Genomic DNA, 25,303 nt, shown 5'->3' on the forward strand with positions numbered 1-25,303 from the left:
AGCGACACCTCATTTATATCATTTTTTTTATGTTTTGGCGCTTTTATACGATAAAAACTATTTTATAGAAAAAATAATTATTTTTGCATCGCTTTATTCTGAGGACTATAACTTTTTTATTTTTTTGCTGATGATGCTGTATGGCGGCTCATTTTTTGCGGGACAAGATGACGCTTTCAGCGGTACCATGGTTATTTATATCTGTCTTTTTGATCGCGTGTTATTCCACTTTTTGTTCGGCGGTATGATAATAAAGCATTGTTTTTTGTTTCGTTTTTTTTTTTTTTCTTACGGTGTTTACTGAAGGGGTTAACTAGTGGGACAGTTTTATAGGTCGGGTCGTTACGGACGCGGCGATACTAAATATGTGTACTTTTATTGTTTGTTTTTTTTTATTTAGATAAAGAAATGTATTTATGGGAATAATATATATATATATTTTTTCATTATTTAGGATTTTTTTTTTTTTTTTTTTACACACTTGTAAAAAAATTTTTTTAACTTTTTTACTTTGTCCCAGGGGGGACATCACAGATCGGTGATCTGCCAGTTTGCACAGCACTCTGACAGATAACCGATCTGTCTGAGAGCAGTGCAGCGTTACCAAGTGCCTGCTCTGCGCAGGCACTTGGTAAGCCACCTACCTCCCTGCAGGACCCGGATCCGTGGCCATCTTGGATCCGGGACTTTCTCCAGGGAGGAAGGTAGGAGACCCCCGGAGCAACGCGATCACATCGCGTTACTGCGGGGGTCTCAGGGAAGCTTCCCTGCACCGCCGGCACATCGCGATCAAACATGAGTGTGCCGGGGGTTAATGTGCCGGGGGCGGTCCGTGACCGCTCCTGGCACATAGTGCTGGATGTCAGCTGCGATAAGCAGCTGACACCCGGCCGCGATCGGCCGCGCTCCCCCTGTGAGCGCGGCCGATCGCCTATGACGTACTATTCCGTCCTTGGGAAGTAAAGCCCACCCCACATGGATGGAATAGTACGTCTAATGGCAGAAAGGGGTTAAAACTTCAACTCGTGCTGCAAAAAAGAAGCCCTCACATGACTTAGTCGAAATAGCTATAAATTTTACATATCTTATTACGGGGATGTGCAATAAAAAGCATCTTTTAGTGTATGACAGCAGCGAAACATAAAAAAAATACATATCTGGTATCGCTGTAATCACACCCACCCGAAGAATAAAGTTGTCTAATCACTTATGCCGCACGAGGAACGGCGTAAAAAATACATAAAAACAATTCATCACCTGCTGTTTATTCTTTCATTCTGCCTCCCAACAATCGCAGTGAAGCTCGGCTCACATTTATCCTGCACCTGTGCTGAGCGCTTACACCGGGGTTTCCGTGTAATTCTCTGAATTACATGATTCAGATGGAACCTCTGGCGGAAGAATCCTCATGATAAGGCAGATGGAAGCACTGTGGATGCTGTCTGACATGTGATCCGGCGTTGTCCATCTATTTAGGCGTGCATAAATGTGGGGTCAACTTCAGTTTTGTGTACTTGTGAACAGAAGGACACCGATGAACAGAAGCCAGACTCTGCTACCTCATTATAGTGAATGGCTCCCTTGTGGGTTTCATCTGAATCACGTTATACGGAAATTTAGGTGGAAACACCCATGCAAGTGCCCAGCATAGAGCGCCAGAAAAATATGATCCCAAACGTTATGTAAAATGTTCCCAATAAAAGCTTCAACTCAATCCACAAAAAAAGCAAGTCCCCACTCAGTTCTGTCATCTGTTAATGGAAATATAGAGGTCTTCCATGTTACTGGTAGTTCAAAGGCTCTGGAAAAGCAGCATGGCTCCTTGCAACCCAAAAGAAATTCAGAAAATTCTGCACCCCCAAATCCAAATGCCCCCTGCCTTCTGAGTCCCATAGTGTACCTAATTTACAGGTGAATGTCTCCAGAAGCATGAGCTGGGCACAATGTACTGGGCGCTACAATATACTGGGCACTACAATGGCAGTTTGCAATTTTCACTCAGCAACATCCTCTATTGCTTGTTTCCCAGAAAACACCCATGGAGTCAAAATCGTCACTACACATGTATATAAATTCCCAAAGGGGTAAAATTTCCAAAATGGGGTCACTTTATGGGCGGGGGGATTCTGCTCCTCTAGCATTTAGGGGCTCTGTATATGGAGACCGTAAAATATTTTAGGAAAATCTGCACTCCAGAAAGCAAGTAGCACTCTGTCTCTCTGTCTCACGACCGTGTGGCTAAGCACTTCTACATTCAATTGTGGGACAATTTTTGGTGTAATTTTTACTCATTTCCTGGTGTGAAAAGTAAAATCTGGGGCTAACACAAAATCTTTGTGGTAACTATTTTTTCTTCCTTGCCCAATGATATGACATCCTGTGACACACCTTTGGTGTCAATATGAACACTGAACCCCTAGATGAATTCACTGAGAGGTGTAATTTGTAAAATGGGGTCACTTATGGATGGTTCTGCTGTTCAGGCACCTCAGGGGCTCTACCAATGTGACATTGCACCCTCAAACCAGTCCAGCAAAATCTGAACTCCATTTTGGTGCTTCTTCCCTTCTGAGCTTCGGACTGTGCCTCAAAAGTAGTGTTCCCCCAAATATGGGGTATTGCTGTTCTCAGGAGAAATTGCACAACAAATTTTTGGGTCCATTTTCTCATGCTATCCTATGAAAAAAAATTGGGTTAAAACAACATTTTTGTGGGAAAAAATTATATTTCCACTGTTTAGGCATATCATGGGCTCTCCAAACAAGACATGACACCTGCTGACCATTCCATCAAAATCTAAGTTCCAAAACATCACTCCTTCCTTTCTGAGCCCTGCCGTGTACCCAAACAGTAGTTTTTCCCCAAATATGCAAATATGGGGTAACTGCATACTCAAGAGAAATTTCACAACACATTTTGGGGTCAATTTTCTCCTGTTACTAATGTGAAAACAAAACATTTGGAGCTAAATTAACATTTTTGTGGGAAAAATTTTTATTTTTAATTTTCGTGGCTCAACTTTATAAACTTTTGTAAAGTACCTGGGGGTTCAAGGTGCTCACCGCACATGTGCATAAGTTCCTTGATGGGTCTAATTTCCAAAATAGGGTGACTTGTGGGGGGTTTCCACTGTTTAGGGACCTCTGGGGCTCTTCAAACTCAACATGGCATCCGCTAATGGGTCCAGAAAATTTTGCATTCAAAAAGTCAAATGCCGCTGCTTCCCTTCTGAGCCCTGCTGCATGCCCAAAAGTTTTGCTCCAAATATTTGTAATCGGCATATTATGGTGTAATTACTCCTGTACCTTTGTGAGAATCCAAAATTTGGAGCAAAAGTTAAATTTTATAAAAAAAAGTTAACTGTTCATTTTTCTGTGAAGCACTTGAAGGGTTAATAAACGTCTAGAATGTGGTTTTAAGCACCTTTTTAGAATGGTGTCATGTTTGGGTATTTTCTGTCATATTGACCCCTCAATGTCACTTCAAATGTGATATGGTCTCTAAAAAATGTTTTTGTAAATGTTGTTGTAAAAATGAGAAGTTGCTTGTCAAATTTTAACCCTTATAACTTCCTAACAAAAAAATTATGTTTCAAAACTTGTGTTGATGTAAAGTAGACACATGGTAAATGTTGTTTATTAAGTATTTTGTGTGACATATCTCTCTGATTTAGGGACATTAAAATTAAAAGTTTGAAAATTGATACATTTTCTACATTTTTGCCAAGTTTAGGATTTTTTCACAAATAAACACTTGTCATATTGAAGAAAGTTTTACCACTAACATGAAGTACAATGTGTCACAAAAAACATCTTAGAATCAGTGGTATCCATTGAAGCATTCCAGAGTTATTACCTCATAATGTGACAGTGGTCAGAATTGTAAAATTTGGCCTGAAAAGGAAGGTGAAAACAGGCTCAGGGGTGAAAGAGTTACAGGAAACCTGTCACCACTCACCTGGTTTGTCCCATATGAGGTCAGGCCAGTTCCATAGCTGGATCTTTGTGTCTGTTCACTGACTGATCCCATATATCTGTTCATACGAATTGTGACATTAACTTGTCAACAGACATTTCCTAGAAATATTTTTAAGATTTTTTTCTGTAGAATTCTGAGAACTTGATTGAGCTGTTAACCATTGGAAGTACATATTTTTTACATCACTGGCGTTTTCCTCTTTGCAGTACCTTTTAATTGATTGGATATTTGAAGTACATATTTAAAAAAAAACTTTGATTTTTTAAAACGTAACTTTCAGAGGATTCTTTTCCATTTATCATTTTTATTTCTGTTTCTTTTGACTCCTACTAATACATTTGACCATTTAGGTTAGGGGTCTAAGGGTTAACGTTTGTCCTTGTGGAGAGTGACAAGTCGAAGCAGTGGATACAATAAAGGAGAACATGTCGTTTATACTACTTTTTCCTGTGATGAAAGCCGATGGAAACCTTGTCTTCCATCACAAGTGTACAAATATAGGAGCACTGGAGGATCTGAAGAATTGTTATAGTGTCTGCCATTACTAGCTCTTGCGGTCGAATTTTCCACATTCCACTGGCTGCTGTAACTGTAAAGAACCCTTTCCTGTTTAGCTGCTGAAATTAACGTTCCTCTACCCGTAATGAGTGTCCTTTGTTGCTTTGTAAGGTCCTTGGAAGGAATAAGTCATGCACCAGTCCTTTGTATTGACCACACATGTATTTATACATATACAGTAGGGGGAAAAAGTATTTAGTCAGCCACTAATTGTGCAAGTTCTCCCACTTAAAAAGATGAGAGAGGCCTGTAATTGACATCATAGGTAGTCCACAACTATGTCAAAATGAGAAAACAAATCCAGAAAATCCCCTTGTCTGATTTGGCAAGATTCAATTAGCAAATTATGTTGAAAAATAAGTATTTAGTCATTAACAAAAGTTCATCTCAATATTTTGTTATATATCCTTTGTTGGCAATGATAGAGGTCAAACATTTTCTGTAAGTCTTCACAAGGTTGGCACAAACTGTTGGTGGTATGTTGGCCCATTCCTCCATGCAGATCTCCTCTAGAGCAGTGATGTTTGGGGCCTGTCGCTTGGCAACACAGACTTTCAACTCCCTCCAAAGGTTTTCTATAGGGTTGAGATCTAGAGACCTGGCTAGGCCACTCCAGGACCTTCATATGCTTCTAAATAAGCCACTCCTTCGTTGCCCTGGCGGTGTGCTTGGGATCGTTATCATGCTGAAAGACCCATCCACATTTCATCTTCAATCACCATGCTGATGGAAGGAGGTTTGCACTCAAAATCTCACGATACATGGCCCCATTCATTCTTTCATGTACACGGATCAGACGTCCTGGTCCCTTTGCAGAGAAACAGTCCCAAAGCATGATGTTGCCACCCCCATCCATTCTGTCTCCTCTAAACACGAAGAGTTTTGTTTCTACAAAACAGTTATACTTTGGTTTTATCAGACCATATGACATTCTCACAACACTCTTCTGGATAAGCCAAATGCTCTCTAGCAAACTTCAGACAGGCCCGGACATGTACTGGCTTAACCCCTTTCTGACATGGGACGTACTATCCCGTCGAGGTGGGGTGGGCTCCCATGACCACGGACGGGATAGTACGTCCAGCGCGATCGGCGGCGCTCACGGGGGGAGCGCCGCCGATCGCGGCCGGGTGTCATCTGTTTATCGCAGCTGACATCCGGCACTATGTGCCAGGAGCGGTCACGGACCGCCCCCGGCACATTAACCCCTGGCACACCGCGATCAAAGATGATCGCGATGTGCCGGCGGTATAGGGAAGCTTCCCTGAGACCCCCGCAGCAACGCGATGTGATCGCGTTGCTCCGGGGGTCTCCTACCTTCCTCCCTGCAGAAAGTGCCATTACTACAGGTAATGAGTGGAGGACAGAGGAGCCTCTTAACCCCTTTCTGACATTGGACGTACTATCCTGTCGAGGTGGGGTGGGCCCCCATGACCACGGATGGGATAGTACGTCCAGCGCGATCGGCGGAGCTCACGGGGGGAGCGCGGACGATCGCCAGCTGCCTATTGCAGCTGACATCCGGCACTATGTGCCAGGAGCGGTCACGGACCGCCCCCGGCACATTAACCCCTGGCACACCGCGATCAAAGATGATCGCGATGTGCCGGCGGTGCAGGGAAGCATCGCGCAGGGAGGGGGCTCCCTGCGGGCTTCCCTGAGCCCCCCGCAGCAACGCGATCACATCGCGTTGCTGCGAGGGTCTTACCTCCCTCCCTCCCTGCTCCAGGCCCGGATCCAAGATGGCCGCGGATCCGGGTCCTGCAGGGAGGGAGGTGGCTTCACAGAGCCTGCTCAGAGCAGGCACTGTGAAGCAGCCTGCACTCCTATCAGATCGGTGATCTGACAGAGTGCTGTGCAAACTGTCAGATCATCGATCTGTGATGTCCCCCCCTGGGAAAAAGTAAAAAAGTTAAAAAAATTTTTTCGAAATGTGTAAAAAAAACTTAAAAAAAATATTCCTAAATAATGAAAAAAAAAAAAAATATTATTCCCATAAATACATTTCTTTATCTAAATAAATACAAAAAAACAATAAAAGTACATGTATTTAGTATCGCCTCGTCCGTAACGGCCCGACCTATAAAACTGGCCCACTAGTTAACCCCTTCAGTAAACACCGTAAGAAAAAAAAAAAAAAAACGAGGCAAAAAACGACGCTTTATTATCATACCGCCGAACAAAAAGTGGAATAACACGCGATCAAAAGGACAGATATAAATAACCATGATACCGCTGAAAGCGTCATCTTGTCCCGCAAAAAACGAGCCGCCATACAGCATCATCAGCAAAAAAATAAAAATGTTATAGTCCTGAGAATAAAGCGATGCCAAAATAATTATTTTTTCTATAAAATAGTTTTTATCGTATAAAAGCGCCAAAACATAAAAAAATGATATAAATGAAGTGTCGCTGTAATCGTACTGACCTGAAGAATAAAACTGCTTTATGAATTTTACCAAACGCGGAACGGTATAAACGCCTCCCCCAAAAGAAATTCATGAATAGCTGGTTTTTGGTCATTCTGTCTCACAAAAATCGGAATAAAAAGCGAACAAAAAATGTCACGTGCCCAAAAATGTTACCAATAAAAACGTCAACTCGTCCCGCAAAAAACAAGACCTCACATGACTCTGTGGACCAAAATATGGAAAAATTATAGCTCTTAAAATGTGGTAACGCAAAAAATATTTTTTTGCAATAAAAAGCGTCTTTCAGTGTGTGACGGCTGCCAATCATAAAAATCCGCTAAAAAACCCACTATAAAAGTAAATCAAACCCCCCTTCATCACTCCCTTAGTTAGGGGAAAATTAAAAAAATGTATTTATTTCCATTTTCCCATTAGGGCTAGGGCTAGGGTTAGGGCTAGGGTTAGGGCTAGGGTTAGGGCTAGGGCTACAGTTTGGGTTGGGGCTAAAGTTACAGTTAGGGTTTAGATTACATTTACAGTTGGGAATAGGGTTGGGATTAGGGTTAGGTGTGTGTCAGGGTTAGAGGTGTGGTTAGGGTTACCGTTGGAATTAGGGTTAGGGGAGTGTTTGGATTAGGGTTTCAGTTATAATTGGGGGGTTTCCACTGTTTAGGCACATCAGGGGCTCTCCAAAAGCGACATGGCGTCCGATCTCAATTCCAGCCAATTCTGCGTTGAAAAAGTAAAACAGTGCTTCTTCCCTTCCGAGCTCGCCCGTGTGCCCAAACAGGGGTTTACCCCAACATATGGGGTATCAGCGTACTCAGGACAAATAGGACAACAACTGTTGGGGTCCAATATCTCCTGTTACCCTTGGGAAAATACAAAACTGGGGGCTAAAAAATAATTTTTGTGGGAAAAAAAAGGATTTTTTATTTTTACGGCTCTGCGTTATAAACTGTAGTGAAACACTTGGGGGTTCAAAGTTCTCACAACACATCTAGATAAGTTCCCTGGGGGGTCTAGTTTCCAATATGGGGTCACTTGTGGGGGGTTTCTACTGTTTAGGTACATTAGGGGCTCTGCAAATGCAATGTGACACCTGCAGACCATTCCATCTAAGTCTGCATTCCAAATGGAGCTCCTTCCCTTCCGAGCCCTCCCATGCGCCCAAACAGTGGTTCCCCCCCACATATGGGGTATCAGCGCACTCAGGACAAATTGGACAACAAATTTTGGGGTCCAATTTCTCCTGCTACCCTCGGGAAAATACAAAACTGGGGGCTAAAAAATAATTTTTGTGGGAAAAAATTTTTGTTTTATTTTTATGGCTCTCCATTATAAACTTCTGTGAAGCCCTTGGTGGGTCAAAGCGCTCACCACACATTTAGATAAGTTCCTTAGGGGGTCTACTTTCCAAAATGGTGTCACTTGTGGGGGGTTTCTACTGTTTAGGTACATTAGGGGCTCTGCAAACGCAACATGGCGTCTCATCTCAATTCCTGTCAATTTTGCATTGAAAAGTCAAACGGCGCTCCTTCCTTTCCGAGCTCTCCCATCCGCCCAAACAGTGGTTTACCCCCACATATGGGGTATCAGCGTACTCAGGACAAAATGTACAACAACTTTTGGGGTCCAATTTCTTCTCTTACCCTTGGAAAAATAAAAAATTGGGGGCGAAAAGATAATTTTTGTGAAAAAATATGATTTTTTATTTTTACGGTTCTGCATTATAAACTTCTGTGAAGCACTGGGTGGGTCAAAGTGCTCACCACACCTCTAGATAAGTTCCTTAGGGGGTCTACTTTCCAAAATGGTGTCACATGTGGGGGGTTTCAATGTTTAGGCACATCAGTGGCTCTCCAAACGCAACATGGCGTCCCATCTCAATTCCTGTCAATTTTGCATTGAAAAGTCAAACGGCGCTCCTTCCCTTCCGAGCTCTCCCATCCGCCCAAACAGTGGTTTACCCCCACATATGGGGTATCATCGTACTCAGGACAAATTGTACAACAACTTTTGGGGTCCAATTTCTTCTCTTACCCTTGGAAAAATAAAAAATTGGGGGCGAAAAGATAATTTTTATGAAAAAATATGATTTTTTATTTTTACGGTTCTACATTATAAACTTCTGTGAAGCACTTGGTGGGTCAAAGAGCTCACCACACCTCTAGATAAGTTCCTTAGGGGGTCTACTTTCCAAAATGGTGTCACTTGTGGGGGGTTTCAATGTTTAGGCACATCAGGGGCTCTCCAAACGAAACATGGCGTCCCATCTCAATTCCAGTCAATTTTGCATTGAAAAGTCAAATGGCGCTCCTTCGCTTCCGAGCTGTGCCATGCGCCCAAACAGTGGTTTACCCCCACATGTGGGGTATTGGCGTACTCAGGACAAATTGTACAACAATGTTTGGGGTCCATTTTCTCCTGTTACCCTTGGTAAAATAAAACAAATTGGAGCTGAATTAAATTTTTTGTGAAAAAAAGTTAAATGTTAATTTTTATTTAAACATTCAAAAAATTCCTGTGAAGCACCAGAAGGGTTAATAAACTTCTTGAATGTGGTTTTGAGCACCTTGAGGGGTGTAGTTTTTAGAATGTTGTCACACTTGGGTATTTTCTATCATATAGACCCCTCAAAATGACTTCAAATGAGATGTGGTCCCTAAAAAAAAAATGGTGTTGTAGAAATGAGAAATTCCTGGTCAACTTTTCACCCTTATAACTCCCTAACAAAAAAAAATTTTGGTTCCAAAATTGTGCTGATGTAAAGTAGACATGTGGGAAATGTTACTTATTAAGTATTTTGTGTGACATATCTCTGTGATTTAATTGCATAAAAATTCAAAGTTGGAAAATTGCGAAATTTTCATAATTTTCGCCAAATTTCCGTTTTTTTCACAAATAAACGCAGGTACTATCAAATAATTTTTACCATTGTCATGAAGTACAATATGTCACGAGAAAACAATGTCAGATTCACTGGGATCCGTTGAAGCGTTCCAGAGTTATAACCTCATAAAGGGACAGTGGTCAGAATTGTAAAAATTGGCCCGGTCATTAATGTGCAAACCACCCTTGGGGGTAAAGGGGTTAAAGAAGTTACAGGTCTGTGAGAGAAAGAAATCTTGCATGTTTTTAGGTGACCAAAAACTTATTTTCCACCATAATTTGAAAATAAATATTGTCAAATCAGACAAGGTGATTTTATGGATTTGTTTTCTCATTTTGATTCTCATAGTTGTGGTCTACCTATGATGTCAATTACAGGCCTCTCTCATCCTTTTAAGTGGGAGAACTTGCACAATTGGTGGCTGACTAAATACTTTTTTCCCCACTGTAAATGAGGTGTCCTGATGCAACTTTTTCTAAGCTAAAAATGCCCAACTTTTCCAACCTCTCATAATAAGAGAGGCCTTCCATCTCATGTAATAATATTGTTGCCGCCTATGAACTGAATGTAACTTCTGAATATCCTTTTTAAAATGTGGAGCCCAAAAACTGGATCCCATATTCAAGCTGTAGTTTTAAGAGTGATTTACAGAAGAGTAATAATACATTGGGATCACAGGATTTTATCTCTGTTTTTAAACACTCTAAAATCTTGTTTGCTTTTGCGGCTGCTGATTGACATTGAGTATTACTGCTCAGCTTACTTGTAACGAGAATACCCAAGTCCTTCTCCTGTTCTGTAGTCTCGAGTACACTCCCATTTAATGTATACGCAGCAATAGGATTATTCTGTTTTAGGTGCATTACTCTACATTTATCTATATTAAATCTCATTTGGCAAGTGTTTACCCATTCAGTCATCTTACCCAGATCAATTTGCAATATTTTAATGTCAAGATCAGATTTTAATATCCTACATAGTTTGGTGTCGTCAGCAAAGATTGACACTTTACTCTCAATCCCATCATTAATAACGAGATTAAAATAATTAGTCCTAACACTGATCCTTGTGATCCACACTGAGCGTACATCACCAATGTACAACATATGTAAAACCATAAAACATTTTTGGAAAAAAGGGCAATTTGATCAAATTATTTAAAGAGAAAACATTTTTATGTCTGAAAAAAATAGTGACTTTTTTGAATGCAAAAGTTGGATTCATGTATAAAGTGCAGTCCTGAATTAAGATTATATAAGATCATGAAAAAAGTCCCAACTGCAATTGTAGAAACAGCAGAGGGAAGTTATAGTTGTTAGGTCCCTGTTTATTGAGCTGGTAGCACATTGTTTACTTTCACACATATCTCATTTGAGGTTACCAAGTCATTATGGTTTGAACTAGGTGAATGGTATAGTTTATGGTTAAGGCTATATTCACACTTTGCGGATTTGGCTGCGGATCCACAGCGGATTTGACCGCTGCGGATCTGCAGCAGTTTCCCATGAGTTTACAGTACAATGTAACATAGTAACATAGTAACATAGTTAGTAAGGCCGAAAAAAGACATTTGTCCATCCAGTTCAGCCTATATTCCATCATAATAAATCCCCAGATCTACGTCCTTCTACAGAACCTAATTGTATGATACAATATTGTTCTGCTCCAGGAAGACATCCAGGCCTCTCTTGAACCCCTCGACTGAGTTCGCCATCACCACCTCCTCAGGCAAGCAATTCCAGATTCTCACTGCCCTAACAGTAAAGAATCCTCTTCTATGTTGGTGGAAAAACCTTCTCTCCTCCAGACGCAAAGAATGCCCCCTTGTGCCCGTCACCTTCCTTGGTATAAACAGATCCTCAGCGAGATATTTGTATTGTCCCCTTATATACTTATACATGGTTATTAGATCGCCCCTCAGTCGTCTTTTTTCTAGACTAAATAATCCTAATTTCGCTAATCTATCTGGGTATTGTAGTTCTCCCATCCCCTTTATTAATTTTGTTGCCCTCCTTTGTACTCTCTCTAGTTCCATTATATCCTTCCTGAGCACCGGTGCCCAAAACTGGACACAGTACTCCATGTGCGGTCTAACTAGGGATTTGTACAGAGGCAGTATAATGCTCTCATCATGTGTATCCAGACCTCTTTTAATGCACCCCATGATCCTGTTTGCCTTGGCAGCTGCTGCCTGGCACTGGCTGCTCCAGGTAAGTTTATCATTAACTAGGATCCCCAAGTCCTTCTCCCTGTCAGATTTACCCAGTGGTTTCCCATTCAGTGTGTAATGGTGACATTGATTCCTTCTTCCCATGTGTATAACCTTACATTTATCATTGTTAAACCTCATCTGCCACCTTTCAGCCCAAGTTTCCAACTTATCCAGATCCATCTGTAGCAGAATACTATCTTCTCTTGTATTAACTGCTTTACATAGTTTTGTATCATCTGCAAATATCGATATTTTACTGTGTAAACCTTCTACCAGATCATTAATGAATATGTTGAAGAGAACAGGTCCCAATACTGACCCCTGCGGTACCCCACTGGTCACAGCGACCCAGTTAGAGACTATACCATTTATAACCACCCTCTGCTTTCTATCACTAAGCCAGTTACTAACCCATTTACACACAATTTCCCCCAGACCAAGCATTCTCATTTTGTGTACCAACCTCTTGTGCGGCACGGTATCAAACGAAAAATCGAGATATACCACGTCCAATGACTCACCGTGGTCCAGCCTATAGCTTACCTCTTCATAAAAACTGATTAGATTGGTTTGACAGGAGCGATTTCTCATAAACCCATGCTGATATGGAGTTAAACAGTTATTCTCATTGAGATAATCCAGAATAACATCCCTCAGAAACCCTTCAAATATTTTACCAACAATAGAGGTTAGACTTACTGGCCTATAATTTCCAGGTTCACTTTTAGAGCCCTTTTTGAATATTGGCACCACATTTGCTATGCGCCAATCCTGCGGAACAGACCCTGTCGCTATAGAGTCCCTAAAAATAAGAAATAATGGTTTATCTATTACATTACTTAGTTCTCTTAGTACTCGTGGGTGTATGCCATCCGGACCCGGAGATTTATCTATTTTAATCTTATTTAGCCGGTTTCGCACCTCTTCTTGGGTTAGATTGGTGACCCTTAATATAGGGTTTTCATTGTTTCTTGGGATTTCACCTAGCATTTCATTTTCCACCGTGAATACCGTGGAGAAGAAGGTGTTTAATATGTTAGCTTTTTCCTCGTCATCTACAACCATTCTTTCCTCACTATTTTTTAAGGGGCCTACATTTTCAGTTTTTATTCTTTTACTATTGATATAGTTGAAGAACAGTTTGGGATTAGTTTTACTCTCCTTAGCAATGTGCTTCTCTGTTTCCTTTTTGGCAGCTTTAATTAGTTTTTTAGATAAAGTATTTTTCTCCCTATAGTTTTTTAGAGCTTCAATGGTGCCATCCTGCTTTAGTAGTGCAAATGCTTTCTTTTTACTGTTAATTGCCTGTCTTACTTCTTTGTTTAGCCACATTGGGTTTTTCCTATTTCTAGTCCTTTTATTCCCACAAGGTATAAACCGCTTACACTGCCTATTTAGGATGTTCTTAAACATTTCCCATTTATTATCTGTATTCTATGGGATCTGTAAACCTATGGGAAACAAAAAACGCAGTGCACATGCTGCGGAACAAACCGCGCGGAAACGCTGCGGTTTACATTCCACAGCATGTCACTTCTTTTCTGCGGATTTTCACCTGCTCCAATAGGAAACTGCAGATGAAAATCCGCAGAAGAAACCGCAGTAAAAACCGCGATAAATCCGCAGTAAAAACCACGATGGGTTTTCACTGCGGATTTTGAAATTCCACTGCGGAAAAATCCGCAGTGGAATCTGCAAAGTGTGCACATAGCCTTAAACTTGATAAAAATCACAAAATACATTGGTTTCACACCCTGCTGTTCCTGCGTTTTTTTCCCACCAAAAACGCTACAAAAACTGATAGCTTTTTTCACTTACTCATTGCTTTCTATGGGTGAAAAAATGCTTTTACATGGAGTGGCTGAGCAGAATTTGTAATTTCTCTGCATTTAATGATAACTCCTCACCTTTGCTGTTATCTGTGGGAATCTCCTCTTTACACCGCTCATCACCTTTCACATATGTCTCTGTAGTATTAATATGGGGAAGATCTTTACCCTGAAACAAATATTGTAGAAGTCACAGACAGTTGAAGAAGATGTCTGAAATTAATGAGAATAACAGAAAAGATTATAAATGAATATGACTACCACAAATGACAGCCATAGTTATCACGTCTGCAGGTTTCCTAAATAAATCCAACTTGTCGATTCCTAATTGTAACCCGCAGTCGCTATAACCAGAAAATTGTGAGAGGATCCAGACAACATCTATCCTGTCACCTCCACCAAGTATAAAACATATACTGAACGATCACATTACACTTATCTGTTAGTACATAAGACCCCCTTTAGTCTTCGGGAAATCAGCAATTACATCATAGATTCCACTAGATGATGGTTCTGCAGGAGTATTTGGCTATGTCGAAAAGGTAACTTGTTGCGTTCACCACAAATTAGTTGAAGGTACTGACATGCTCTCAACAGCCAGTTCTATCATGTCCTAATGAAGCTTTATAGGATTAACATCTGGGGATTATGAAGTCCAAGACAGCGATCCATAATTGTACAACATTTGTGACCTCAGCCAGCCATAATAGTTAGGTAAGATCTAATATCAAAATATTCATTCAAAGGTGAAAGAAGATCCAGAAATTGCAATGAAAACATTCCCGGCGCCATTACTCCACCACCAACAAACTGAAATGTTGACACCTATCAGTAAGGGTGCATGAATTCATGCTGCCTTTGCCGAATTCTAACCCTCCCATCAACACAGTGCAACAGCAACCTGAATTCATCCGACCAATCTTTTTAATTGTTCCACTATATAATTTTTGCGCTCTTTAGACCAACTAAGTTTTTTCTTCCACTTTCCTTTAGACATCAACGGTATTGGTCATCTGCTGTTATAGCCAATCTGTGCTCAGGATTGGTGAGTGTATTCAGACATATGAGTTGGACACCATTGCTGCATTCAGCTGTAATATACGTGACTGTGTACCACCTGTTCCTTAGAAACATTCTTGATGTCCTCCTTGTTGAGTTATTTACATCCGCACTATCCCTTCTCATTGGAGGTTTTTTCTCTATTACGACATTCCCTTGACAACACTGCACATATAAAACATGGAGGTCTGCAATTTTATATATAGTGGCCCTGGATAATCTAGCACTGATGACCATGTCTCATTCAAAGTCACTCAGATTACTTGATTTCACCATTCAAAGGTGGAGTCACACTGAAACTAATCCCTGCATTCTGCTGCATTCCAGGGTCACTGGTGTATTTTCCATACTGAAAAGCTTCAATCAAGAATAGGCAGGTGTCTCTAATAAATTTTCCATTCAGTGTATAAATCTGGTGATAAAACAATAGAGAACACAAAACTTTCACAGCCTTCTGCACATCATGGGGGAGATCTCATGACACCTTCTCTCCATCTACCTGATGATGCTGAGGAACATCGAGATCTTCTTGTTTACAGTCCTGTGGTAGAAGAGGACGGGGACATCTCTCTGGTGTTGTCATCTCACTGGATAGAACTGGAGGAAACACATACAGGGACTGAATTCATTTTTTACAGATAATTGTAGGCCGTATTTTGTCCTGTCTATTACCTGGTGATGAGAGGGGCTGGGGAACCTCCAACGTGATGTTCTTGTACAGATCTTTGTGTCCTTCTAAATACTCCCACTCCTCCATGGAGAAATAGACGGTGACATCCTGACACCTTATAGGAACCTGACACATACAATGATACCGTCATCCCTTGATCCCTCCATAGCGTTACTGTATAATGTCCCAGCAGTGTCACCTCTCCAGTCAGCAGCTCAATCATTTTGTAGGTGAGTTCTAGGATCTTCTGGTCATTGATGTCCTCATGTATCAGGGGGTGAGGTGGAGGCCCCGTGATTGGGCTCAGGGGTCTTCCCCATCCCTCAGACACAGGGGCCTGACAGCGCTCACTAGAGGTCTTCTTCACTACTGTGTAATCCTGGTTATGGAGAGACACATTAATAAACCTCACTACAGACATTTCCAGAGTCCTCACCTCTCCAGTTCTGTCCATCTGTTATTCCCATAAATAAGAATGATGTAATGTGACGTCATCAGAATCTCTCACCTCTCCAGTAAGGCGGAAGAGGATCTCTAGGGTGAGGTGTAATATCCTCTCCGCCATCTTGTCCCTGTCCCTATCCATCCTTGTAGGGTCACTCAGGAGAATTCTCTTATATAGAAGATCTCCACTGAGAGGATCCGATATTGTAGGGACCTGAATGGGGAGAAGATGACGATGTAACATCATAAAGATCCCATGTAAGAAACCTCCGGAGCTGTTACCGGCGTCACATGATCACTACATCCAGTCATGGCCCCGGTATAACAAACAGTCCCGTTATACGATAAATAATAAAGGTTCATATGTATAAAACTGACCGTGCTGCTGTTGAAGAAGATTAGTTCCACAATATTGAACACATCCAGTTCGTTTTTTATTGACGCGTTTCAGGTTTGGACCAAGGCCTTTTCAAAACAAGCTACAGTCACCCATGGTCAGTTTTTTACGTCTGCACCTCTATCATTTACCGTTTTACATACAGTAGAAGCCGCTCTCCCTTCTATGACTGCAGCAGCTAATTACCACACAGCGTTTATCGGAATTGTGTCAGCCACAACCTCATCAGGGAGCTCGGCCTCACCCCATACTCCCACTGACCTCACAGTTACCCTATGCGCCTCTCTTTGTCTCTTTTTTTGTTTTTCTTCTTGAAATAATCCAATTATAGTCACATACAGAGATTTATCACAGAATATTTACAATCCAGCCCCCAAAACACAGAACTAATCTAAAAAGATAGACTTTAAAAGGTCCTGTATCTTGGAATGGAGAAACTCAAAGGCAACTAAATATTATGAGGGGAATCTCCAGCACCTACCTCCACCTGCAGAGCCGCACACCACATACATGGCTGTTCTGTGCGCACAGGACCTGTGATGAGGTCACAGGAGGGGAGGAGTCAGGGGTCACATGATCAGGGGCCTCAGTGTTTGCAGGACTCTGCTGTGCTGGTTGCAGGGTCGGTTCCAGGTTTTCGTGGGCCCCTTTAAGGCTACGTTCACACTAGCGTTGTGCGCCGCTGTGTCGGCGACGCAACGCACAACGCACGCAAAAACGCGGCAAAACGCATGCAAAAACGCTGCCTTTTGCGACGCATGCGTCGTTTTTTGCCGAAAATCGGACGCAAGAAAAATGCAACTTGTTGCGTTTTCTTGGTCCGACGCTTGCAGCAAAAAAGACGCATGCGTCGCACAACGCAACAAACAAAAACGCATGCGTCCCCCATGTTAAGTATAGGGGCGCATGACGCGTGCGTCGCCGCTGCGTCGCCCGACGCTAACCCGACGCACACTAGCATAACGCTAGTGTGAACGTAGCCTAACACATACCATAATTCATGATGCACAGATAAGGCAGAGAAATATAAGTGGAATACAATCACAAATATTTCACTTCTTCAATTACATGAGTGACATCCATTGTACATTCTACAATAGGTCAGAAACCGGACAGTATAGTCATTCATTCAGTATTATGGGCACCACATAGCACTCCATACAGTATTATGGGCAAAAAAAGTCCTCTATACAGTATTATAGGCAAAAACATAGTCCTCCATACAGTATAATGAGCCCCATATAATGCTCCATACAGTATAATGAACCCCCTATATATTACTTCAGACAGAATAATGGACCCCATATAATGCTCCATGCAGAATAATGAGCACCATATATTGCTACATACATAATGAGCCCCATACAGAATGAGCCCCATATATTGCTGCATACAGTATAATGAGCCCCGTATATTGCTCCATACAGTATAATGAGTCCCATATATTGCTCCATACAGTATAATGAGTCCCACATATTGCTGCATACAGTATAATGAGCCCCGTATATTGCTGCATACAGTATAATGAGCCCCGTATATTGCTGCATACAGTATAATGAGCCCCGTATATTGCTCCATACAGTATAATGAGCCCCGTATATTGCTCCATACAGTATAATGAGTCCCATATATTGCTCCATACAGTATAATGGGAAATATACAATGCTCCATGCAGTATAATGAGCACCATATATTGTTCCATAAGGAATAATGAGCCCCAAACACACACAAACATTTGCATCACTAAATAAACATTTAGCTGAAACTACTTCAATAATTCTAGTTGTTATACTGGGGTTTTATTATAACATCTGGGAAAGAAAAGTAGTGTAGAAACGTTGGGTTATGTACTAGTTGATTTAAAAAAAATGTGTCAGAATTTTACTAAACCTGTAATGACAGTGTGTCTTTTCATACTGACACAGGAGATGGATGATGTGACAAAATAATTACGGCGCACTAGGAAATGATTACTAAAACCGATCTAAATGTCATGAAATTAAAAGTGACCCTGACCTAAAAGATATGATGAATTGGAACAACAGTATGATTAATCAAAATTACAAAAATACAGATGCAGCAGTCAGCTTACACTACAGCAAGGCCAGGTTCACATTTGCGTCTGTGTGCGCTGCGTATGATCCACATCGATCCGCATGCGTCACACGTACATATCTTGAACATTGTGTACGCAGTGACATGTTTTAGCATGCGGTCGCTTGCGAATGCTTACACATTCGTCGTTTGGAGGTATATGGCGGGTTCCGGTGAATGCAACATGTTGCAATTTTTTAGCTAAAATCAATCGATGATTGCACCAAATAGTGCATTCATCTGTACTCGCGCTGGTGGTACTCCCTATAAAATAGGACTAGAGTGTTTACAATAGATATGAGGCTACTGGGATAATAAGCCAAACCCAGTAGAACTGACACTAAAAACGTCCAGCATCCAGTGTCAATATCAACAACCCGCACCATAGAGTCCAGAAGATATTGAATATAATTCTTACCCCTGTGAGAAGTCCAAGGGGAGAGAAATGAAGGAATCTTGCTGAGAAGAATAGTCCAACAGGTGTTGACTCGCTGCCCCGGCCGGTAGCAGCCTGTCACTCCGTTGTGGGCAACATGCAGTGGCGTCTCAGCAAGCGTGCGTCCCCCCTGGTACGAGCGGTACGGACGGTGCCTTCGCAGGACCTGTGTGCCGAGGTGAGCAGCGTGACCGCGCACGTGACTAAAGACGAGGTACGGATGGCGATAGGGACCAAGTGAACAATTTGTTCAACTTGTTGCATTTTTTGTAGCGGCAAAAATTGCGAAATCGTTAACATGCGGACGATTGCAGATGATTGCGTAAAAAAACCACATTACTGTCTATGGGAATGCATGGTTACGCAAGGACTTGCGTACGGTTGGGGTCGATACACAAGTCTACTTCTGACTAATTTTGCCTTGGAAATTATGTTACCACTTGAAAATTGCCAGCTGTATAAAAGGGGGTCTGGATACAGGAAGTCCATTACTCTCAAGACTCTTGATGCGGCCACAGGACATTGGAAGAAGGCAGAAGACTCTGGATGCGGGCACAGGACATTGGAAGAAGGCAGAAGACTCTGGATGCGGGCACAGGACATTGGAAAAAGGCAGAAGACTCTGGATGCGGGCACAGGACACTGGAAGAAGGCAGAAGACTCTGGATGCGGGCACAGAACATTGGAAGAAGGCAGAAGACTCTGGATGCGGGCACAGAACATTGGAAGAAGGCAGAAGACTCTGGATGCGGGCACAGAACATTGGAAGAAGGCAGAAGACTCTGTATTCGGGCACAGGACATTGGAATAAGGCAGAAGACTCTGGATGTAAGTATAGAAGCTTTGAAAAGGTCTGTCTGTCTCTCATTGCATTCTGTACTCTGTACTTGTTTTTTTTTCTGTTGCTTCTAGACTGTTTGTTGATGCCATTCCTGTGCCGCTGTTTTGGTTCCAGTGCCGCCGTCTTGGTCCCAGTGGTGCCGGCTATATGTAAGTATAGAAGATGTGAAAATGTCTTTCTGTCTTTGCATTCTGTACTCTGTACATATATATTTTTTTCCATTCCTTGTAGATTAGGTGCAGCTGTCTTGGTCCCAGTACCGTCATCTTGGTCCCACTGCCTCCGTCTTGGTCCCAGTAGCATCGTCTTGGTCCCAGTGCCTCCGTCTTGGTCCTAGTCTTGCCGCCTTGGTCCCAGTGCCTCCGTCTTGGTCCCAGTACCACCGTCTTGGTCCCGGTTCTGCCTTCCGTTCCTGGTGCTGCTGTCTTGGTCCCGGTGCTGCCGTCTATGTAAGTATAGAAGCTTTGAAAATGTATTTCTGTCTGTGCACGCTGTACAGAATTTTTTTCCCATTCCTTGTAGATTAGGTGCAGCTGTCTTGGTGCTGCTCTCTTGGTCCCAGTGGTGCTGTCTTGGTCCCGGTGCTGTCCTGGTGCTGTTCTTCAGTCCATCCTGGTGCTGTGCTGCAGTTCCTGTTATGTGGTGCCTGCCTGCTGTGTGCTTAGAGTAATGTAATGTAAGTAGTGTGCTTGGAGCCTGTAATGTAAGTATTGGTGTCCATTTTTTGTAGTTGCTAAATTGTGTTTTGCATTTTTCAAGTTACATTTGTCTTTTTTTTTCTCTCTAGTGTTTCACTTGATTGCTGCCTGCTCAACATGTCATCCACTGAAGGTTCCGAAAGTGGCCATGACACTGATTATGTAATCACATTTGATTTACTGATTGGTATGTATTGACTGTCAATACTAGACATGTGTTAAATCATGTATTTTCTTTACAGGTACCTGATACTGCAGAAGAGCAGGAGCAGTCAAGTGGAAATGATTCTTCCCAGGGTCGTCGGCCTCAAGTGGCTGAGGAAAGGCGGGGTGTAAGTATCCTTTATCAGAGTTGTTATTGAATTTGTTGTCATTTTTACTAATAAATTCTTTTTTTATATTTCATCTATCGGTTCCACAACGTGACATAGATAATGACCGACTGATTCAAGCTGTGCAAGACCGAGCAGTATTGTGGGACCCCCGTGATCAGAATCATTCCGACTCAGTCTTGATCTGACGACTCTGGGAAGAAGTGGCCAGATTGCTGCTGGATGATTGGAACCATGCAACGCCAAAAGTCAGAAAGGATTTTGGTAAGTATAGCTATTTTGCCGCCTCAGTTATTCTGTAAATTTTGCTGTCTTTTAACAATTTTTTTTTCTTCCCCATTCACAGAGAAGAGAATAAGGTGTCTCTTATACGTCTCCCTCTTCTATTAGAAATCAGAGGACCCCCTGCAGCTTTCTTGTCTAGATCCCTGTCTCTCTCCAGAACATGCCAGTGTTTTCTAATTATAGATCTAATCTCTCTATCCATCGGGCCGTATTGAAAACACTGGCATGTTCTGGAGAGAGACAGCGATCTAGAGAAGAAAGCTGCAGGGGGTCCCCTGATTTCTAATAGAAGAGGGAGACGTATATTAGACACCTTAGTACATAATCGCTTAGTAAAAGAGCGAACCACCTGGTTAGAACAAACAACCCCTAAAGGCAACTATCGCTGTGGACAATGTCAATTTTGTCGGTTTCATGTACAGGATTCGGTTCTCAATATCGGTCCCTGTTCACATAAGGTCACACAATTCATCACCTGTAAGACCGATTATGTGGTGTATGCGATTTTCTGTCCTTGTTGTAGATTCTACATAGGGAAGACTATTAGGAAATTATACATACGTTTCAGGGAACATTACAAGTCCATTCAGTCGGGAAAAGGTGTACCCAAGTTGATCCAGCACGTAAGGGAATGCCATAATGGTAATCCTGAGGTATTAACTTTTGCAGGCATTGAAAGGGTTACATTACCCAAACAAGGTGGGGATCTACACAAATTATTATTACAACGAGAGGCCAGATGGATTCTGAAGACACGGGCGACGGGACCCGCAGGTCTAAATGAGAAAATTGATATGTCGGTCTTCTTATGATGAGTTTGACTAATATACTATCGATGGTTATTGTATTAGATAGGATTGTTTATAGGTGATGTATTTCTATCCAGCATGTAACAGATTCGGATCATGTTCATTTATTTCGTTTTCTCCGGACTGATTCATCCAGTGGGAATTTAGAGAGATATTTGTCTCCATATTTGTCTCCATTCTAGTTATATAGACATATTCTAGTTGTCCTTTTGTGATCTTTGTTTGCGTTTTCTGGCGATTTTGTTTTTATTGCTGATAGAGATCCACCACAGTATTTTTTGAATGTTTATTACGTGTTTTTAAATGTTAATCGTGTTGTTTTAATTTGCACCTGTCACTTTCTGTTTTGATTGGCTTTGACACTGATGGGGCAGTGTTTCGTTCACTTACCCCCTCGGACGTCATGTCCTCTCAATATGGACCCGTAGAAGCGCCGGTTTTGGCGTGAAACAGCCGTCGTCCTTTCCCTGCTCACCTCTTCCTCTGTTCCACTCCCCCGTGTCATGAAGTTACGTGGATATATGCTGCAATAAAGGCGATCTTCTGATCACAGACTCGGTGAGTGCTGCTGCGTTCCTTTCTTCTGACATTACACAGTATATTTAGATAATCCTCAGGGATCCAAGTCAAGTGGGGTCCTTAAGGTTTGATGACTTCGTTTACCATTCTGGCACATATCTCTAGAAGTGAGACCATTGTAATCAGCAGGTGTGGAGGAAGAAGTAGAGCATTTATTTTGACCCTTTGGGCTTGGGGGTCCAGGTGTCATTTTAAGCCTTTTAGGAAGAGATAGCTTTGGTAGGTTTGACCTGGATAGAAAAGTTTGTAAATCTGCAGAGGAAAGTAGAAAAAATTCTCAGGTGCCCCCCAAACCATTAGGGTACACGTGAAGTATCAATGGAAGATAATTTTCTTATCTTGTAGGACATCCAGGAGAGGCTTGAAAGCAGACCTTTGAGCCAAGGTGCAGCAGGAAATTTCTGGCATAATTTGGATTGGTTCGTTATTGTAGTTGATATTTTGTTTCTTCCAGGCTGCTAGCAATATGGACTCCTTCAACGCAAAAAAAAAGTGGACACGGCAAACTACATCACTAGGGCAAGGGTCATTTGTGTCAAGTGGGCATAAAGCTCTGTGCCCTATCGAGTTCAATATGTGACCCAGGGGGGTATCCTAGGAGACCATTAACCCCTTTACCCCCAAGGGTGGTTTGCACGTTAATGACCTGGCCAATTTTTACGTATCCTAATGATTCTGACACTGTTTTCTCGTGACATATTGTACTTCATGATAGTGGTAAACTTTCTTTGATATTACCTGCATTTATTTGTGAAAAAAACAGAAATTTGGCGAAAATTTTGAAAATGTTGCAATTTTCCAACTTTAAATTTTTATGCCCTTAAATTACAGAGACATGTCACACAAAATACTTAATAAGTAACATTTCCCACATGTCTACTTTACATCAGCACAATTTTGGAACCAAAATTTTTTTTTGTCAAGGAGTTATAAGAGTTAAATGTTGACCAGCAATTTCTCGTTTTTACAACATCATTTTTTTTAGGGACCGCATCACATTTTAAGTCATTTTGAGGGGTCTACATAATAGAAAATAACCAAGTGTGACACCATTCTAAAAACTGCACCCCTCAAGGTGCTCAAAACCACATTCAAGAAGTTTATTAACCCTTCAGGTGTTTCACAGGAATTTTTGGAATGTTTAAATGAAAAATGAACATTTAACTTTTTTTCACAAAAAATTTAATCCAGCTCCAATTTGTTTTATTCTACCAAGTGTAACAGGAGAAAATGGACCCCAAAAGTTGTTGTACAATTTGTCCTGAGTACGTCGATACCCCATATGTTGGGGTAAACCACTGTTTGGGCGCGTGGCAGAGCTTGGAAGGGAAGGAGCGCCGTTTTACTTTTCAATGCAAAATTGACAGGAATTGAGATGGGACGCCATGTTGCGTTTGGAGAGCCCCTGATGTGCCTAAACATTGAAACCTCCCCAGAAGTGACACCCATTTTGGAAAGTAGACCCCCTAAGGAACTTATCTAGATGTGTTGTGAGAGCTTTGAACCCCCAAGTGTTTCACTACAGTTTATAACACAGAGTTGTGAAAATAAAAATTCTTTTTTTATTCACAAAAATTCTTTTTTAGCCCCCAGTTTTGTATTTTCCCAAGGGTAACAGGAGAAATTGGACCCCAAAAGTTGTTTTCCAATTTGTCATGTGTACGCTGACACCCCATATGTGGGGGAAACCAACGTTTGGGTGCATGGCAGAGCTCAGAAGGGAAGGAGCGCCGTTTGGAATGCAGACTTAGATGGAATGGTCTGCAGGCGTCACATTGCGTTTGCAGAGCCCCTAATGTACCTAAACATTAGAAACCCCTCCACAAGTCACCCCATATTGGAAAGAAGTCCTCCAAAGGAACTTATCTAGATGTGTTGTGAGAACTTTAAGCCCCCAAGTGTTTTACTACAGTTTATAACGCAGAGCCGTGAAAATAAAAAAATCATTTTTTCCCACAAAAAGGGTTTTTTAGCCCCCAAATTTTTATTTTCCCAAGGGTAACAAGAGAAATTGGATCCCAAAAGTTGTTGTCCAATTTGTCCTGAGTACGCTGATACCCCATATGTTGGGGTAAACCCCTGTTTGAGCTCGGAAGGGAAGGAGTACTGTTTTACTTTTTCAACGCAGAATTGGCTGGAATTGTGATCGGATGCCATGTCGCGCTTGGAGAGCCCTTGATGTGCCTAAACAATGGAAATACCCAATTCTAACTGAAACCCTAACCCAAACATACCCCTAACCCAAACACATCCCTAACCGTAATCCCAACTCTAACCATAACCCTAACCCGAACATGACCCTAACCCTAATCCCAACAACATCCCTAACCCCAACCACACCCCTAACTCCAACACACCTCTAACCCTAATCCCAACCCTAACCACACCCCTAAATTCAACACACCCCTAACACTAATACCAACCATAACCCTAACCACACCCCTAACCCTGACACACCCCTAACCCTAATCCCAACCGTAAATGTAATCCAAACCCTAACCCTAAATTTAGCCCCAACCCTAACTTTAGCGCCAACCCTAACTGTAGCCCTAACCCCAAACCTAACCATCGCCCCAACCCTAACCCTAGCCCCAACCCTAACCCTAGCCCCAACCCTAACCCTAGCCCCAACCCTAACCCTAGCCCAAACCCTAGCCCCAACCCTCACCCTAGCCCCAACCCTAGCCCTAACGCCAACCCTAACCCTAGCCCCAACCCTAACTGTTATGGACCTGGTGGTTAAGAGCACCCGGAACGACCTGATGGTTAAACTCACAC

At 42.0% G+C, this 25,303-nt stretch overlaps 1 protein-coding gene across 2 annotated transcripts in view; it reads right to left on the reverse strand.

Moving 5' to 3' along the window:
- Positions 1–25,303, reverse strand: part of LOC138664135 (oocyte zinc finger protein XlCOF8.4-like) — an 85,250-nt gene that overhangs the window by 13,489 nt on the left and 46,458 nt on the right. Inside the window, exons 1-6 of one of the 2 annotated variants that reach the window (XM_069750574.1) lie at positions 16,933–16,973; positions 16,119–16,268; positions 15,810–15,989; positions 15,613–15,736; positions 15,440–15,537; positions 13,960–14,050 (exon numbers count right to left, since the gene is read on the reverse strand). In XM_069750574.1, coding sequence (XP_069606675.1) covers positions 13,960–14,050; positions 15,440–15,537; positions 15,613–15,736; positions 15,810–15,989; positions 16,119–16,268; positions 16,933–16,959 — 670 coding nt within the window. In that variant the 5' untranslated portion in view covers positions 16,960–16,973. Of the gene's footprint in view, positions 1–13,959; positions 14,051–15,439; positions 15,538–15,612; positions 15,737–15,809; positions 15,990–16,118; positions 16,269–16,932; positions 16,974–25,303 lie in introns of those variants that run through there. The other variant, XM_069750575.1, reaches the window with a different exon arrangement.

The sequence above is a fragment of the Ranitomeya imitator genome, chromosome 2, assembly GCF_032444005.1.
Source record: "Ranitomeya imitator isolate aRanImi1 chromosome 2, aRanImi1.pri, whole genome shotgun sequence".
In the NCBI taxonomy this organism is placed as follows: Eukaryota; Metazoa; Chordata; class Amphibia; order Anura; family Dendrobatidae; genus Ranitomeya; species Ranitomeya imitator.